The 18549-nt window shown below is 44.9% G+C and overlaps 1 protein-coding gene across 1 annotated transcript in view; it reads left to right on the top strand.

Annotated features, from left to right (window-relative positions):
* Positions 1-18549, top strand: part of ARHGEF38 (Rho guanine nucleotide exchange factor 38) — a 459846-nt gene that overhangs the window by 371053 nt on the left and 70244 nt on the right. Inside the window, exons 8-9 of the mRNA XM_086962037.1 lie at positions 11418-11522; positions 15154-15276. Of these exons, the coding sequence (XP_086818163.1) occupies positions 11418-11522; positions 15154-15276 (228 nt within the window). The remainder of the gene's footprint in view (positions 1-11417; positions 11523-15153; positions 15277-18549) is intronic.

The following is an 18549-nucleotide window of genomic DNA, read 5'->3' as shown; positions in this document are numbered from 1 at the left end:
GCTGGATGGCTCGAAGTGGGGGCCATGTTGGAAGGGACGGGAAAGGCGAGCGTGTAATGTATTGCACGGGGAGAAACCCCCAAGGTGGCGGGGGAATGGAGCAAGGGGGCGGGCGCCCGTGTTGTAAATTTAGTGGATATCAGCATGAGCAGAGGGTAGGGCAGAAACACCGACTAGCGTGTCTCGCAAGGGCTGCTTGCACAGTAGCCCAGTGCAGACGTTTAGCCCTGTCACTGCAAACAGGTGGTCGAGTTTGGTTGCCTTCTCGGCGGGGGTACTGGTGTAAAGGGTGAGATTTCCCTTTGGTGTTGTCAGCTCGGGTAAAGAGGTAGCCTAAGTAAGGCGGAACTAGTGGGTTTCAAATGAAAAGCAGGGCTGTGTGCCTTTGCGTCACCGGGTGTAATTCAAAAGATGCATAAGAAAGCCCTCTGGTGGGCCGAAGGTGAAGGCTCATGGGGCAGGTTGCAAGAGTCGACCAGTTTTTTTTTAGGGGTATGAGGTAGAGTCTGAATGGTTCTCATGCAATAGATGGTGATGGGGGAAGATGAGCCTCTATTGATGAATAGGTTGTATCGGGAGGAGAAACAAAGTCAGTGTCTGATAAATGGCGGTCAGTGACTAAGTATGGTTGTCAGGTGACCCAAACGCGCTGGCCAAAGATGATTTACTAGGGGGGGGGGGGGAAGGGGAGGGATAAGGGGGGGAAACGCACCGGTCATGCCAACGGGAAGGAGTGGTAAGGTACGGGGTCTTATCTTGAGACGGTCGCCCAGGAAATGGCGTAATTTAGCCCTATTGTGTCTAGCTGGAGGCGGTGTACCCATCTTTGTTCAAGTCTAAATAAGGCATGTTTGCTCATGCCTGGTTGGGACTCGAGCACTAGCCATTGGATGCTGTCAGCAGAGTGGTTGTGTAGTTTGTAATGTTCATACAATCTCGTATGGGTCTTGGAGCACCGTATGTTGCTTTTGTGCTCCGTTATTCTGAGCTTCACCTGTCTCATGGTCATCCCTACATACAATTTGCCACAAGGGCAGATGAGAAGGTAGATACACTTAGAGCTGTTGCAATTAGTGTGTCTGTTAAATTTCCACAGGAAGGTCTCTGTTAGCTGGATCTCTTTGCACTGCTTGGTCTGGGGACAGACCGCACAGCCTCCACAGGGGTAGTGTCCAACAACAGGTGGGAGGTCCCACAGTGTACGTTGTCCAGCACCGGGTTGTTTCTTAGGACGCGTGTGAATCAAGGAGTCTTTTAGGTTAGCCGTACGTTTAAAGGCGAACCTTGGCTTAGGTAAATCAGCGCACCCTGAGTTGAGAATATCCCAGTGTTTGTTCACTGTCTTTTTTTATGTAGTTAGCCACTGCTTCCCCTGTACATTTGTGCAAGTCTCTGGCAGGCCTACTGTGCCCTAAAGGCAAGGTGCAACATATGACACAGGCAGGACATATACTTTACATGTCCTGACAGTAAAACAGGTGAAACAACAGTTTTTACAGTGGAAACACTTGGCCACCCAATTGGCAAGTACAGGGTTGCATGCTGATCCCTCATTTGTGCTAATTTCTGAATGATGCGACCAAAGTGGGCACTCCAAAGTATCAAAAAAATATTACATTAAGTTCAAGTTGTATCTCAAGTCATAATTAATGTAACTTGTCGCAGTGTGCAACTTTAGCAAAACTGCCACTTTATTGCCTTTAAAACTCCTGTGCTTTCCGGGGCACACACAGAACCTGTTCCCAGAGACTGCTTTCTGCCCTCCTGGAGAGACTTGCTAATGCCTCTCAGGAAGGAGAACAATGAGGGATTGCAGGCCAGGGAGGTGTCCCCTTCCTCCTGCCGGAAGCCATTTGGGTGTTACCCCAAAAGGCAGGCTTCAATGGTGAAGCCTAATTTGGAGGGCCAAAGTGTAGCATCAGGGGAGGGCTGCCCTATTGTTTTGGTAAATTATACATTATTGAAGCGTTTGGCCGCGAACTACGGACTACGGATTGTTGAGCGTGCACGCGAGCGTTGGCGAGGACGTGGAGCGGTGGGCGGAGTGAAGCAGAGTGGGGAGTGGAGCTGAGGTGGCTGTAAGCTGCAAGCTGTGGGGGAGGCGTAGAGGCTGTAAGCTGCAAGCTGTGGAGGTGGCGTTGAGGGTGTAAGAGGCAGTGAAAGCGGCAAAGGCAGGGGTTACGGCGGGGACGAGTAAGCCAACCGAGAGAGTGGTAGTTGAATAGCCGAGGTCTGGTTGCTACTGTTCTGTGAGCCAACGTGAGTCCCCGAGTCGATCTTAGGACCGCGAATACCCGTTGCAGTTGCGCTGCGCCTAGTTCAACGACAGTCGACATTGAGTCGGCATTGAGCTAGACCTCGCCCCTCTACTCCGCGCATTGTGTTCCCAGCCATCTCTGATCCTTGATCCTTGTTCTGCCCCCGCTGTCCCCAAATGGTTTTCGGCCCGGCTTGGTTTTTCACCCAGCCTCCCGGCCCGCTATTCGGCGCCTCTCCCTGCTGCGCCAGCCTCAGCCTCAGTTGCTTCTTGTCTCCGCTCTGCTCCCCTCTACACCCCCCCTCCTGCCGGCCAGCTGCTTTAGGGTGCTCGCTAGTCTGGTCCTTTCAGCCCTGGTTCTGCTCCCCCCGCCCCCACCAACCCCCCCCCCCCAATTAATTGCCATCACTGCCGGCCCTACTGCCCTACTACCCAGGCGGGAACTGGCCCATGGCATCTCACTTAGCACCCCTCCCTATGCTGCGCCCCCACCTGGTTTTGGCTTGGTCCGCTAGCAGTGGATGCTGCACTTGGGACTGGGGGCCCAGGAGCCAAGCCTAGGTCTCAGGCCTCTGGAGTAGCCTTAGGACTAGTGGATAGGTGGCTGCGGGCAGTGAACGGCGAGGGTTTGTGTCGGGACCAAGAGAGCGGGGGATGCCTGCGCGCCATCGCCATCGCCAACTGATCTTGCCACCCAGGATAAGACAAGACTCAGCAGTCCTGGATTCAGGGCCAAGCTGGTTCTTCACGATCCCCCCTGACCCTTGGAACCACATCCTGGTACGGTTGGCAAACAAGAGACTGGACGGCAGAAGGCCCACCTGAAATAATCTTTTAACTCACAGGCCTTGAACAGCCACACATAACAACGGAAGTAATGAGATCCGGGAAAATAAGAAAAGCACCTTCAGCACTAAAACGAAAGAAATCAAAACGGCTGGCTACAGACGTGGTGTGTGCCCCAGCCAACCTCACGAATCCACTGACCTCTACGGTCACATTGAAGGCTCCTAACTCCCTATCAAACGGATGGCAACACAACAGCAACAGCAACATGCATCCCTCTTATGCACCATCTCCGAACGCATCAAAATCTCTCTCTCTCTTTTGGATTACTTCAAAAAAGCACCTGGTGGAGCCAAGCACCCTCCCTCCCCTCAAGCCTCTGAGGCAACTAAGTTTTGTGACCCTCATCAACCTACTGAGCCAAGTGTGCACTTGTTTCAACCGTCTCAAACATCAATGTCTTTATTTTTGGGTCATTAGTTGACGATCAGAACACAGCTTCGGAGTGCTTTATGAGGGCCACTCAAAATCCTTCACTAAGTCACCAACCTTCACCAAGTCAGCTTCTTCCCTCCCATGACATTTTCAAGCAAGAGGCCTGTTCTAAGCAACCATTCCCTGCGAGTCTTATTTATAACTCAAGTCCCCAAGCACTGCAATCATTGCAAACAGAGAACTTTCCGACTCCGTTACCACAAAATTCCCTTTTAATTTTTCCACAAATCCATGCACAAAAAGATTTAGCACCCAACTCCGACATATTTAGTCCTTGCTAACTACAGGTCTCAAGCTTCCTTGAGGGGAGCTCAGATTCAACTAAGCTCCAACAACGTCCATACTCACCTCCAGCAGTAGCAACAGTTTTTTCAAAATCCCCACAAAAAAACGATCCAAATGATCAACTGTTAGCGGACTTGTCCTTCTTTCTTAAAAACTCTCAAAACTCACCCAATCCTAGATTAAAAACTGAGCCACACCCCGATGCCTCCAAAACAACGAGTATCTGGCCTCAATTACTCCAAACTTTCCAATCGACAGTCACTGCCTTAAACTATCATTCTGACAAATTGGACACGCAGGTTGATCTATTGAATACCTTGGCTCTGTTTACAGCAGGGATCGATAATAAGCTGGACAAACTGAATAATCTAATAATAGGAGCGCAATTGTCCTCAAAATTAGTACAGTCAGTCTGCTGCTGCTCGCCCATCATTGATTCACTCTCCTTGCTTCCAGCTTTTTTAACCAGTGTCATAAACAAAGTCAAGTTGTTGAAGGGAGGCCGAGCAACTGAATGTCTCGACCAGTTACCCCAAAAACCCTCAACACTAAACTCAGAATCTCCTCGATCCCACCCCCAATTGTCACTGTGGTGAGTGGGGAACTAAATTCTTCCTCGATACAGACTGACCACCCCGAAGACCCCCACCAAGATCAAGGCCCTCTATTCTCAGTGGCATTGATTCCATCCTCGGCCTTAAGCCTTCAGACAGCAAGTGGGCAAATTCATACTACCAGTAACAACGTGGCAGGGTCTTGTGTCAAACCAGCTGCTGCTGCAGCCCCCAATCCCGAAACACTTCTTTCTCCTTTGCCACCTTGTAGCAAGAGAGAGCGTAAACGTCAGCGCAAACAAAGAAATAAATTAAGACTAAATCCAGCAGTCGATCTTCCTAAATTATTTCCACTGTTTTCAACTGCTGCCAATAAAAAAGCCTTAAGTGTCTCAACTACCACCAACGTCAACAAGTTTCTGTCAAAACCCCCTCATGGCCGACTTAACCTCAAGTGCCAGTCAACAGATTTCTGCGTGTCGTCACAATCGAAATACTTTACCAGCGGAAAAAGTGGCACTAGAGCCTCAGCCTGGCACTGAAAACTAAAGGGTAAACCTAACGAATTAACCGCAAGGAAGACTACAGTTACGATAATTCAACCCCAACTAGTTTCCCCTTCAAGTCCACCTCACTCTGAAAAATTAAATACTGGATCCAATCCCCTAAAAGTAATTTTTAACAACACATCAATTCCCCTCAAAGACACTCAGACATCCAGGCAAGGTTTACGAGATCCTCCCCAAATCCATCAGGGATCAGACGTAGGCTCCTTAATTGATAAATCCACTCTGCCTAATTTAAGCCCTAGCACAAAGAGTGGCAAAAGTGACCTACAGCACTCGAAAATACTTTTTGCTCCTGAATATAAATCAAAAGGTCGGCACGATATCCTCAACAGATCAAACATAATTAAATTAGTGAACGGTGCCCCGGGTTTTGAGGCTCTGACATCGGACGACATTGAGTCCATTGAATTCCTTACACCAAGAGGCCTTCAACCCTCTGAGGTAACCCTGGTGTCATTTAGATCTGTTATTTGGGCACGAGCATTCTTAGCCCAAAAGGATACTTTTCAGCAATGGGGTATTAAAATCCATCCTTATTCCTCCCCAGGCTATCCCACAGCGCTACTAAAGCAGCCAGCCACCCCGGCAAGAGCTGAATGCCTTAGGATTGGAGTTAAAAACAGGCCATACTCAATCTTAAAAAATGCCTTAGGCACAACACAACCAACTGAAAATTTATGGTGTAAAGCCCCCAACCCTGAAAAAAACCCAGATTGGGGATGGCTTTCGGCCGCCCTGTCCCGCAAATTATCAGGCTGATCATTTGAAAAATATTCTGCAGACCCAAATTGCAATGATTTGGTCCAATCAAGACCCCAACTATCACCTCCCACAAACCTTCTAAACTCACAGTCGCAGTCCTCCTTTACACTATGTTCATGGAACATCAATGGTCTCCATCAGAAAATTACCAATTTGGAGACGCACAACTTTACATTTGGGCACAATTTAATAGCCCTTCGGGAAACATGGGCCACCCAAAATTGTCCAGTGATAGGCTTTATTGAATTCTGGAAACCGGCAATTAGAGACTGTCTTTATGGCCACCCCAAAGGTGGGCTGTCGATCTACGTCTCAAATAATTTAAAAGGCCAGATCGTGCTATTGAATTTTGATGAGGACTGTTTACTCGGAGTCAAAATCAGTTCATGGAGCAAACAGCGATCGCTCTTACTTCTTAATGTTTACATAAATCTGAACACGCGTTCAAAAAAGGAGCATCTAACACGCTTAATGAAAATCGTGTGTGACCTGGCTGCGGATCATCCCCATTCAGACTGTGTGATTACCAGTGACTTCAACACCAAATTTTTTCAGGGAAACCTTGCTGACTTTAAAGGGCTTTTTCCATCCACATTAACAGAAGTAGAGGCTCAGTACAAACCACCAAATCAAGCTTATTGTGGTCTAGGAGAGATTTGTGTGTTGCAATTTTATAGTGTTGGCTTTTTTGTAATGAACGGTAGATCTACGAAAGACATTCCACCAAAGTGGACTTGAACAAATGGCCGCAAACATTCCTATCTAGATTATACCATCTGTAATTCTGCCCTGTTCCAACACTTGGGTAACTATAGCATTCATCCCCGATCGGAAAGCGATCATCGCCCACAAGTCGTCACCCTCAATGTAAAACCTGTGCACCATAAATCGGCCTCAACAACATGCATAGTAACTTACACCGAAAACCTAAAACGACTAAGATGGAGCAAAGACATCTGCTCTAACGTTATGAAGGAATGTTTGGCTTTCACAACAGGAGGCATTGACCTGGTGGCCTCTCCAACTGTTGCCTGGTCGATCTTCTGTTCCCACCAGATAAGCCTCGTTCCAGCCAAACAGCATTTCCATAAGGCTTCTTCTAGTCCCCAGTTTTCGATCTCAAGTCAAACTAGGGTACTGAAGAAATCTAGAAATAATGCCTTGCGTACCCTTAAGAAATCTCCAGGGAACAGCGAGCTCTTGAATGTGTACAAAACCGCCCAAAAAACATTTAGGCAGGCTCAACAAAAAGACAAACGACTTTACCTGGGCCAATTCTGGTGCAAAGTAAACTACTATGGGAGAGCAAAAATCGCAACCCAAGAAAATTGTGGGCCTTAATCCACCGTCAAAACTCTAGTTCAACCACCCTTGGGACCGCAAACATTGCAGAAGCCGACTGGTCTGTCTTCTTGACTGACCACTTTAGGTCCACAGAGGGAACAGTTTCTACAGACATATGTACGTGCTCTCAACTCGACAAAAATAAGCCCGAGTAAGAGCTGGAGCAGGCCCACTGAATTTTTAGAATCTCCAAGTGAAGACCTGCCGATCACCCAAGAAATGGTCACCAAAGTATTATTAAAAGCAAGATCAGATGGAGCGCCGGGCCCAAATGGCCTACCACAGGATTTGTTCAAAACAAATACAAAACCTTTGGTCGGGATACTTAACTAATCTTTTCAACTTTGCATTAAGAAGTTCAACCATACCGGACTCTTGGTGAGGCGCAATAATCCATCCGATTTACAAGTCAGGTTCTCATGCGTCTCCAAACAATTAAAGATTAATTGCCCTTTTAGATATTGAGGCAAAGTATTACGCAGGTACTCTACTGGAGGAGCTGAGAACATGGGCAGAGCAGAATAATCTGATCCCTAGGAACCAAACCGGTTTCACTGCAAACTCCGGCCCTTTGACTAACTGTTAGAACTGGCTATTTCTGGTTGGCTAAGGCTGACGCCAAAGCTAGGCAGAAACCACCATTCTAGTCAGGGCAAGGAAGTCACACGCCAAGATAACCCCTGCTCACCCCCTTGGTAGCTTGGCACGAGCAGTAAGGCTAAACTCGGAGGCAATGTGTAAAGCATTTGCGCCAGCACACAACAGCAACAACATACTAGGCACACCACAAAAGGAACTCCACACAAGGTTATTATAAAATAACTTTTGTATTGTAAAAACACATCAGATAGTTCACACAATATAAATGGTGCCAAATGGCACGGGCAATATTCACAAGGAATTATGTACAGGACAGGGCCACATGGGCCACTGTCAGAATCAGCACTTAGTAGAAATTAGAATATAGGATATAAAATCACTTCTAGAACTTAGAATAAGTATAGCACAAAATAACAGTTATAAATCACATCCAGTAACTACTGGGAACAGGTACCAGGACCTCACTAGGACTACCTGTACTAAAAGAACAACCACCTAAGAATAAAATACATTTAGGGGTATAAGCAAGAACACATTACCCATGATGCATAAATATACATTCAGAGTAGTAGTAAAGAGAAACACATGATGCATAAACCTACACATTCAGCGGTGTTAGACAAGGGAAACACATGATGCATAAACCTACACATTCAGCGGTGTTCGGAATAAAGCACATGATGCAATAAAATACATTCAGGGGTGCAGCGCAAGAAGACACATGATGCCTAAAACATTCAGAGGTGCAGCGCAGGGAAAAGGAAGACACATGATGCCTAAAACATTCAGAGGTGCCAGAACAATACAATAGCGCAAAAATCACATGATGCCTAAAAACATTCAGAGGTGCAGGAATAACACATGATGCAAGAAAACACATTCAGAGGTGCAATAACCATACAATTGCGCAAGACTTACATAAGCCACCACCTGTGGCAGTCCCTAGGCCAACTGACCTTGTTGGGGCTCAGACGCCCTGTGTCCAAATGTCAGGGCGCGCTGCCATGCAGCGCCAGTCCAAGCACAAGCCTAAACGTAGCAGGTGCCCACTACTTGCTGGGCACCTGGGCAATCCCAAGACCTAAACGGTGCAGCTGCCCACTAATTGCTGGGCAGCTGGGGAACTTCAAAACTGCGCCAGGGCCCTCACTGACCCTTAGGCGCAAACTGCGCCACTGCTGGAGCCACACAGGCTCTGAAACCAGACACTGCGCACGTTGGAGCCACTCAGGCTCTAAAAACACTGGTGTCCCCCAAGAGCCTCACGGGGCTCTAAACATCATGGGACAGGGAGCCTCTCAGGGCTCTAAAAACAATGGTGTGCCCAATCGTTGGAGTCCCACTCGGGGGACTCAAGGGAAAATGGCCCCCAGAGCCTCTCTAGACTCGACACACAAATGTGGGCATGGGAGCCTCAGGCTCCGTTAACACGTTGGGGCGGCCCGCTGCCATCTGGGGCCGCCCTACCTCCACTCTCGCTATGGTGCCATCTCCCGGCACCCGCAGCAGCCCCTCTGGATCCCCCCCGGCACTTTTTACTCACCAGGCCGCTCTCGCTGGGGACTCCACTCCTCCTCGGGCTGGCAGCATAGGCGGCGAGACTTCTCTCCCGGCGCGGGACTCCTCTTCAGGAACGGTACCTCCAGCCGCCTCTTCTCTGGGTGCGGGGCTCCCTCTTGGTCACAGAAGCCCCACCGCGGCAGAAGCCATCCTCCTCCCCGCTCTCTCTCCTTTTCGGGCAGCTTCACTGGTGGCGGGGGCGGGCACCGGCAATGTGCCCTGCGCCCCCTCCGCCCTCTCCTTACTGCTCGCTGGTGCCTGCGGGGCTCTCCCTCAGCAATGGGAGCCCTGCACCGGCGGCACTGGCCGCCATCTCTCGGGCGCCTTCTCTCCCTCGGGCTGCAGGGCGGGACTTCCGGCCGGTCGCGCCAGGATTGGCCAGCCGGCCAACCACTTCTGGGTCGCTGCGGGCAGCGCAGCGGCCCCGCTTAGGCAGGTAGGCGGGGATCACTTCACCGAGGGGTGGGCTCCCTCGAGGTGAATTAAAAAGTTAAGATTAGCGGCATGGCCGCGGGGCAAATGCCGGGTGGGCACCGGCTTCAACAAATAAAGCGCTCCCCAGGCGCTAAAGGAAATTGAAAGCGCTCCATGCGCTAAAAATAGCAAATCAAGCGCTTCCAAGCGCTACAACAGCAAAATACAGCGCTCCTAGCGCTAAAGGCAGAAATAAAGTGCTAGGGGTGAAAGCAAAGCACTCCCAGCGCTAGGGACAAGTAAAGGTCCATAAGTCCAGCAAAGTCCATCAGAGGTCCAAGGGCTGGGCAGGACCCAGGGATTCCCCTGAGCCCAAGCAGCAGCACGCCCCTGGCAGATTCAAGTCCAAAAACAAGAACAAATTGGAAGGTGACACAGCCCCTTCTTATACACAGAAAAGTCTTTGAAGTCTTTGTGTAGGCAGTGTGAGAACCAGCTAGAACTGGTTATAGGGAAGTCCTGTCAGTATCAGGGACAGAGGTGACAGTCGCCCAGCGGGGGGTGGAGCCAGCATTGTGGTCAGACAGGCACAGCCCTTCACTATCAGGTGCCATCTCCTCCCACTTCCCTGGCAGCAGATGCTGCCTTTCATCCATGAGCTGACTCAGACAACCTCCTGGGCTCTCCAGCCCCTGTCATCCTCAGACCAGACAGTCAATCCACAAGCAGGCCCAGGCACTCCTGGACCAGGCTCACCAGCCAATCACACGCCAGACACAAATTACACAAATATGCCAACTTCTAAAAGTGGCACTTCTAGACTAGACACAATCATGCCGCATATACCATTTCGCAGCATTCAGTCTCACGAGTTCTCTCATACCAAACTCGCCCCTGCACTCCCCACACATCAGGAACTACCATGGGCATACATATTCCCCATTCATTCCTATGGGAGGGCAGGTCACTCACCACACATACACAGAGAGCTCAAGCACTTTACACTGTACCACAGTGAAAAAGTGCGCAGAGGCCTAAAATCACCACCACCAGGTTCCAGAAACAGGCTAGGAAAAAGCAAAAAGTCTCGGGGTGAACCTGCCTAAAGGGCCGGGTCCAACACTAACCTATTGACATGGTCTATAATTGTTGATAAAGCACTTATTACATCTAGGGCTGTTTTTTGCTGCTTTGTAGATTTTAAAGCCGCCTTCGACTGGGTCCCCAGGGGTGCTCTATGGGTAAAGCTAAAAAAAAATGGGGGACCCCAGCCAAACTTCTGGAGGCACAGATCTGGGTTTAATCCATAATTATTTTGCTCACCAAGCCACCCCAGTTTGGACCCAGGCTTGACCCTGCTCCTCATAGGAACAGTCCAGCCCGAATGGTCAGGCCAGGTCTTTCCTGGACTAGAAACAAGCATCCTGGGGCGGGTTTCGGGGTATCAACCTTCAACAGCCACGCTAGCTTAAATCCAGTGGCTCAGTGAGCACGGGATCACGTCTGGGCACACCCTTCCCAATTCTTTTTGATGCTGTTTGAATGCTTAACACGTATTCCTCTGCGTAAGCCTTGCTGCTCAGTGCCACAGCTACTGAGGCATAAGCTGAGGGTAAACTGTGGGGCTATTCAGCCACATATTGTGCTAAAATTGGCGAGTTCTTTAATCTTCATTTTAAAATGAAACACATGCTGTCAAGGGACATGGATGCTTTATAGTGCTTTTATTTACTTACATTTGCTATCTCTGCCAGTAATTGTTTTTAATATATATACAAACCTGTATTTTAGGTAAAGGACAAAACATTTGACAAAGAAGAAAAAATGTTTAGAAGCTTGGAAAAGGCTGTGAGACTTTGCGTGAAGAATATTTCCTATACCATTCAACACATGAAGGTGGGTACATACATATATTTTTAAAGTATGATTGGAGACTTTCTGTCAGAAATGGGAGTTCAGCCTAATATCATCTAATATACCAGTGCTGAAATGTGCTTTAACATTTAGGCGTGATATAGTTTTGTTATTGTTGCTGTGATTGTAGGTAGTAGGGGAGATGGACCAGATCTCTTCTCTCACTTGTTGGAGTAACAATGTATACGGTCTTCAGTGTTTCAGTGAAGGTACAGTTTGAGATAATTCAGAATATCACATCATTGTAGGGAGTGGAGATTGGCAGTACCGAAGCGCCCCACTTGTGCACACAGATGCATTTGTGTTAGAAAAAGTGTTCAATTGTGGGGAAATCTAATTTATCCTTAATTTGTCCTCTGCCAGTGAGGGAATACTCTTAGACTCAGTACATGCTTGCATTATCGAAGCATGTGCTACAAAAACCTGGTCACAGAGGAGTGGACCGAATACCTGCAACACAATGTTGTGAGTGGCCACCTCCGTGAATGTGTATGTGATTTTGAGGTGGCGCTTGACATCTACCCATAAGGGTTCAGTCGCAGACCTCATGGTAAAAGGATTTTGGAACTCTTTAAAGTCTGCTTCAGGTGCGCAAATGTAAACTCTGCAGACCGAGCAACATAGATGTTATTTTCTCATGCACAACTAGCAGAAGCCCTTTGAGATGAACCTGCATGCCTCCACAAGGATGCATGGTTTCTGGTAATGTACTCACACTTGTGGAGGCTAGCATTTCATCTACCTAAAAAAGATTGGAGAGGTCTGTGGCAAACCTGTGGTGAACGCTCTGCCATGTAGATGAACTCAATGACCGCTTCTGTGAGGCAAATTGCTATATTGTTGTAATGGGAGGCATCTGGTGTGCACATGCATGGACACATGGAACCAACAACTCATAAATGGGATGCATGCCCTATGTTTGGAACAAATAACTGTAACCTCTTTAAACTATTCTCCTGAAGACAATGACATTCCAATTAGGGAGAGCATAAATCTGGTGCACAGACAAAATATCGACTCCAAAATATCGACTGGACATAACATCGAGTTTTAAATATAGACTGGACAAAATATCGACTGGACATAATATCGACTACAAAAATATCGTTTTTCAGGTAAGTGAAGTAATATCGACTGTATAAAATATAGATAGCAAAAATATCGAATTTTTAATAATAATATTTTATAGTGTATTTTTATGTAATAATATGTGTGAAAAGTGTGTATTAATGTTGTAAAATATTTTATTAAATGAATTTTGTTTTTTTAATAATTGCGTAATGTAATTCTGTAGCGGGTTGTGGGTTTATAGGGGAATAGGGTGGGAAGTAATTTAATAATAATTAATTAATTAATATATGTTTGTAAATATTTATAATTAATAATTAATTGATAATTAATTAATAATAATTAGTTAATTAATTAAAATAATTTTGTACATATTTTGTATTAGTAATTAATTGGTAATTAATTATTTGTAATTAGTTAATTACATTAATTAGAGTACATTTTTATATATATAATTTTGTGTTATTGTTAAGTAATTAATTGGGAAAAAATAATATTAATTATTAAAATAATTACAGCTAATGTGCTAATATATTTACTTTATTGTTATTGTTAATTAATAATTATTTGGTAATTAAATAATATTGATAAATTTTGGGTAAAGGAGTATTTTTAGGGTTCAGGGTCAGTTTTTAGTTTTTGGGTAAAGGGGCATTTTTAGGGTTCAGGGTCAGTTTTCAGTTTTTGGGTAAAGGGGCATTTTTAGGGTTCAGGGTCAGTTTTTAGTTTTTGGGTAAAGGGGCATTTTTAGGGTTCAGGGTCAGTTTTCAGTTTTTGGGTAAAGGGGCATTTTTAGGGTTCAAGGTCAGTTTTCAGTTTTTTGGGTAAAGGGGCATTTTTAGTGTTCAGGGTCAGTTTTCAGTTTTTGGGTAAAGGGGCATTTTTAGGGTGTTTTTGGGTAAAGGGGTATATTTTAGGGTTCAGGGTCAACAAATAAGATTGTAAAAAATTATTTTTATTTTCATTTATTATTTAATTATTATAATTTAATTTAAGTATTTTTAAGTATATTTTAGTAATTAAAATTTAATATTAATTTAATTTAACACTGTTTTTAATAAAGTCGATATTTTTTACATCTATATTATTGTTAACGATATTTTGTACTCGATATTTTTGTACTTACCTGTTTGTAGATACAAACTCGATATTTTGACTGTCGATATTTTGTCCACGATATTTTGGCAAGTCGATATTTTGTCCCTCGATATTATTTCAGTGATCCCATAAATCTTATTGAAATCTTTTAAAATGTGCACAGATGTACTCCTATAGACTACAATCAAGATTTTACATCCTCCCTCCTGGGAGACCATCTTAGAAAGGGTAAGGGAGGAGATTCAACATTTCTGGTGGACTTGTTCCCTTAATTGAAGATGAAATCCTCTGGTACCAGTTAAAAAAAATAATTATGCCATTTGCCCAGAATCACAGGATGTTGAGCCTACGCCGATACGAGAACCTGGTTCCCCAGCCCCCAAATCGGAAGCTCTGCACGCTACGCCACATCCTTTCCCCACTTGTAGGATTTTGTGGTTAGTAGTTAGTTCTGTCATAGGTGGCAGCAATAGAAGCAATGGGCTAATGCAAGCTGTCTCCTGAGGAGAGCCCTGCCACTTTATTCACAAATTAACCACTGCTGTAGATCTAGAACTCTTGGCAGGTGTTGTGGTCAGGTATTTCAAAACCTAGATGCTGTGTACATAAAGATGAATCTCTATATAAAGTCATGTATAACTGGTATATAGCCCCAAGAAAATTTAGGGTGATGTTTCCAAATTAAGATGGAAGATGCTGGATGCAGGGTAGACTGATTGTGTATACTGTTGGGCCTCCCAAACACTACAAATGCTCTGGAATGAAAAGTTGAGTCATATCAGTGGAACTTTGGGCTACCAGATTCCAGCTGAGCCTCAAGTAACTGCACTCCAGGTAACAATAAAAGATGTGTGGTCAAGTGAACTGGAGGCGACTGGTCATATATGGAGCATGTATCGCAATGCGACAGCTGTGAGTAGTTGATTAAATGCCTCAGCAGCTGCACTAAACGATTGGTTCAAACAATTGTGGATCTGAACAGCTGTGTAGTTGCTCACATGTCACTGGAGGTGAAAACTAGAGGTTCCGCGCAGTCTGGAAGTAACTGGTGGACTATCTAAAATGGACCTCACCAACATTGTTCTCAGAAATATCAGGGCAATGAATGTACACTGGGACCCTTACGGTGAAGTGAAAGGTTTTTGTTTTATGCTCAAATTAGTATCAAGATTACTTATGCTTAAATAGGCTTTGGTTGTTGACGGAAAATAAGTTTTGATACTGTGAGGGATCAGGACGCCCAACTCACAGCTTGGGGTGAGACCTGGGGAGCACAACTGCAGAATTGTTGATGTTTCAACTGTGGTGCAATGCTTTACCCTGTTCTTGATTTTGAAATGTAATAAACATCTGTTGTGGGGAAAACAAATGTCCATCGTGATTTTCTCCATAGTTGTTTCCAAATTTTATATTTTCACACAGTCATGGGTTAATTTTATATTTCTAGGATGCCATGCCATTGTCGGCTCAAAATATAACTGAACTTCAAGGTCTAATCCAGAATAAAGATGGTGAGAAGAACGGTGCGCCCATCACAGCCAACACACCTGGGCATGCTTATGAAGATTTTGTAAGTGTATTTTGAATTCCATTAAGGAACTGTCAAAGTGACAGAGTTGCTAACGAGTGCCAACCGTATTTTATTGTCTAAATGAATCCTATTTTGTCATCTTTTCATTTTCTAATGCATAGATGTAGAAATAACTAACATCGAAAGATATTCCAAAGGGGTTTCATAATCTATTTCAATGTACTTGATTACATAACACTTTCGGTTGTCGCAGGTTTTCTGCTCCTATACAGAACTGTACATAGAGACTTGGAACCTCAGTGAATTAGGGTGTGCCAAAACTCACCTTAGTATCCAAAATCCCCTACCAGATTAGCAATCAGTGTTTCATTGGTTCTTACACCCCCCAATGATTAGACAACCCAGAACATGAACTTAGAACACCTCAGGTCACGTGGAACACAGGAACACTCTTTCATTATACTAACATACCAGTCCAGAACGAGTAGTAAATGAGGACACGTGCAAGTTTGAATTATTTATTTCTAATGCCGTGTTCTCAGGTGCAGTATCTTAGCTAATACAAGCAAACATATTATAAGCAACAAGGTTATCAGCATAGTTACTATTCCATAAAATACAAAGGGAGAAAGCATGGTAAAATGCTAAAGGGAAGAAGGCTAAATTACACCTAAGTCTTACCCTCCCTTGCTAGTATATTATAGTATATCGAAAGAAGGTCTCTTTTGGTTTTAGCAGGGTGACCCCATACCTCTGGTTTTAGTAGAAAGGGATCACATCATCTTCTGCACCAACTCTCTGCATGCGAATATTCATCAAGTGTGTCTGCATGCTCTGCGCAGTGCATTATTAAACGCGCCAAAAGCCAGAGTTGGCCACAGCTGTACATGTGTTATGTCTAAGACGTGCGCTGATCAGACCGAACAACAACCACTGTGTTGAAATAACCTAGAAGGCCTCGGCACTCACTGTACAGACATAGCTTACCAAGCAAAGCTGATACTATAGGAAAAAATATTGTTGTGTGAAGCAAAATAGTCTACTAGGCTCAAAGCACTAATAACAATATGTGCCGTGTGCAGAAGCAGCAGAAAGGAAAGATGGCGTTTAAACTTCTAATAAGCTCATGCTAACTTAACACAGTGTGAAGGCAAAGCCTATCTCCTTGACACCCTCCCTTGATCCGAGCACGGATAAGATTAGATGAGGGGCAAATTCAGGAATGCAGAGTTCAAGAACAATAGTCCGAACATAAGTATCCAATTTGTTCCTAGAACGATAGAAATAAACAATGTGAAGCCAAAATCTCATAGTTTGTCAACAGTTCAATTTGTCAAAAAGGAATTAAAATGTAACCACCGGACATAGTGAAGTCAATAGGTCTGGGCCCAAAAAAATATTGATGAAAAAGTTTTAAAAAAATATATCCGATGTCCAATAAGTGATGTTGGTCATAGAGGAGAGAGAGTAGATATAACTCATCCCAATAATGAATATGCAAAATATGCAGCAACAGCCTCCAATAGGAAGTCACTGTTCTCATCTGAAAATAACTCGGCCATCCAATTTAACAAAGGGAAAGAACATACATGTTCCTCAATTACCGGAGCCTCTAGCACCATCAGAGGACAATTCGGTGGGTTTTCAATGAAGCTGCGTGCCAAGAAATCTTGCGCCGCTGCGAATACATTCCAACGACCCAGTATTCCATGCATCGCTGCAAAGGCCATAATCCCTCCATCAGAACAAAGCAATTCATGAGCAACTAAGGGGCTCATAAATTGGTTATAATCCGCATCGGGAGACACCGTATTGCAGAGACACAAATCCAGGGCCCATTTGAAGTCGCAACTCCGGCAATGAAAGACAGGCTGGAAGCATGTAAAGTAGGAAAATCAAAACGATAATCCATAAGCTGCACTCAATGTAGCAAGAGGCAGTGCTCCATATCACTCAAGCATTTGGGCGTGAAGCAGCCCCAGCTGAGACAGCTCTCCTTGTAACACAGGATGTGTATCCATTTTGAAACAACCAAAACAGTAAAAGCACACCAGCAGCCAGAGCCAGCAGTAAGGGAAATTCACCAAATAGGCTGGAAAAAATAGAATGAAAAAATGCTGGAAAGACACCAAATATAGTCTGAAAAGAAGTGACAAGGCCACTGCTTACAACTTTAAAAAAGTGAGCCAGCCCAGTTGTGGAGGATGCATTGAAGATAGTGGGAATTAGCTCACTGAAATGCAATGGCAAATCAGTATTCAATAAAGCATGCACTTCTGTGCGGGGGGTTAGCCACGTGAAGGATGAATTTTTCATGAGCAGATTTAAGGGAAACTTCTTTCTGGGACAATAGAGCTCTTATGCGACTCATCTTGTTGAACTCTGCTTTCAAGGTCGGAATCTTAGGCCAGATGGAAACATCAAGCTTCTCATGCGGGGAAGGATACATTACATTTTTACAGCAAACCACCCGCTCACTAACAGTAATGACATAAGCAATTCCCTTTATTAACACACAACAATCTTCATTGTTTAAAAGTGAATAACTCCCATTTGCCAGTAATGTGAATGTGGGAACGATAGCAGGCACAGGTGTACCTTTCAAAATACAGGCTAAATTAGGCTTATTCTGATTACAAGAGCCATGTAATTGGATATGTCTACAAATCAATGAGTGATCTGGTGTTTCAGTGCATTCTTCACCATTCAAATAAACTTCTTTACCCTCCCTAAGGCATCTATAGGTAAATGGAAGCGACCAAGCTTCATGGAGATAAGAACTTCCAAGAGGCTCGTATCTACCAATTGCAAAGTACTTCATACACCCCTCGAACTTGGAAAGAGGAAACGGGAGTGTTATTAAACCGTGGATAAGCCACGTTGCAGTATTGGCTTCTGCCACAGAAAATGGTAAAGGACTCCAACCTTTCAATGTGTAACATAGAAAAAGATCTTTCATCGACAGTAAACATTGCTTGTCAGTTAAATTAAACGGGGCAAACAAGGACAATGTATTCATGCACTGCCAGGGCACTTTTCCTGCCTTTAAGGTCTGTAGTGTCCATGCAAACTGCATAATAGAACGCAATTGATTTTGACCATGGTACAGAACAGACACTAAATCTTGCACAATATCAACAACAGATGATACAATATTGTCTTATGTGTAAATGCGGGAAGAGAGTGTGTTTATGCTATTATATACAACCGCTAGCACCTTTTCTAAATTGGCTTGATCTATAGCCCAATGTGGGTAGCCGCCTCAATCTGGGATGCTTTCCAGACTTTGTTGTAAATAGCATATATCCATCT

The sequence above is a fragment of the Lissotriton vulgaris genome, chromosome 3_1, assembly GCF_964263255.1.
Source record: "Lissotriton vulgaris chromosome 3_1, aLisVul1.2, whole genome shotgun sequence".
Taxonomy (NCBI): domain Eukaryota; kingdom Metazoa; phylum Chordata; class Amphibia; order Caudata; family Salamandridae; genus Lissotriton; species Lissotriton vulgaris.
This window is presented reverse-complemented; position numbering and strand designations above follow the sequence as displayed.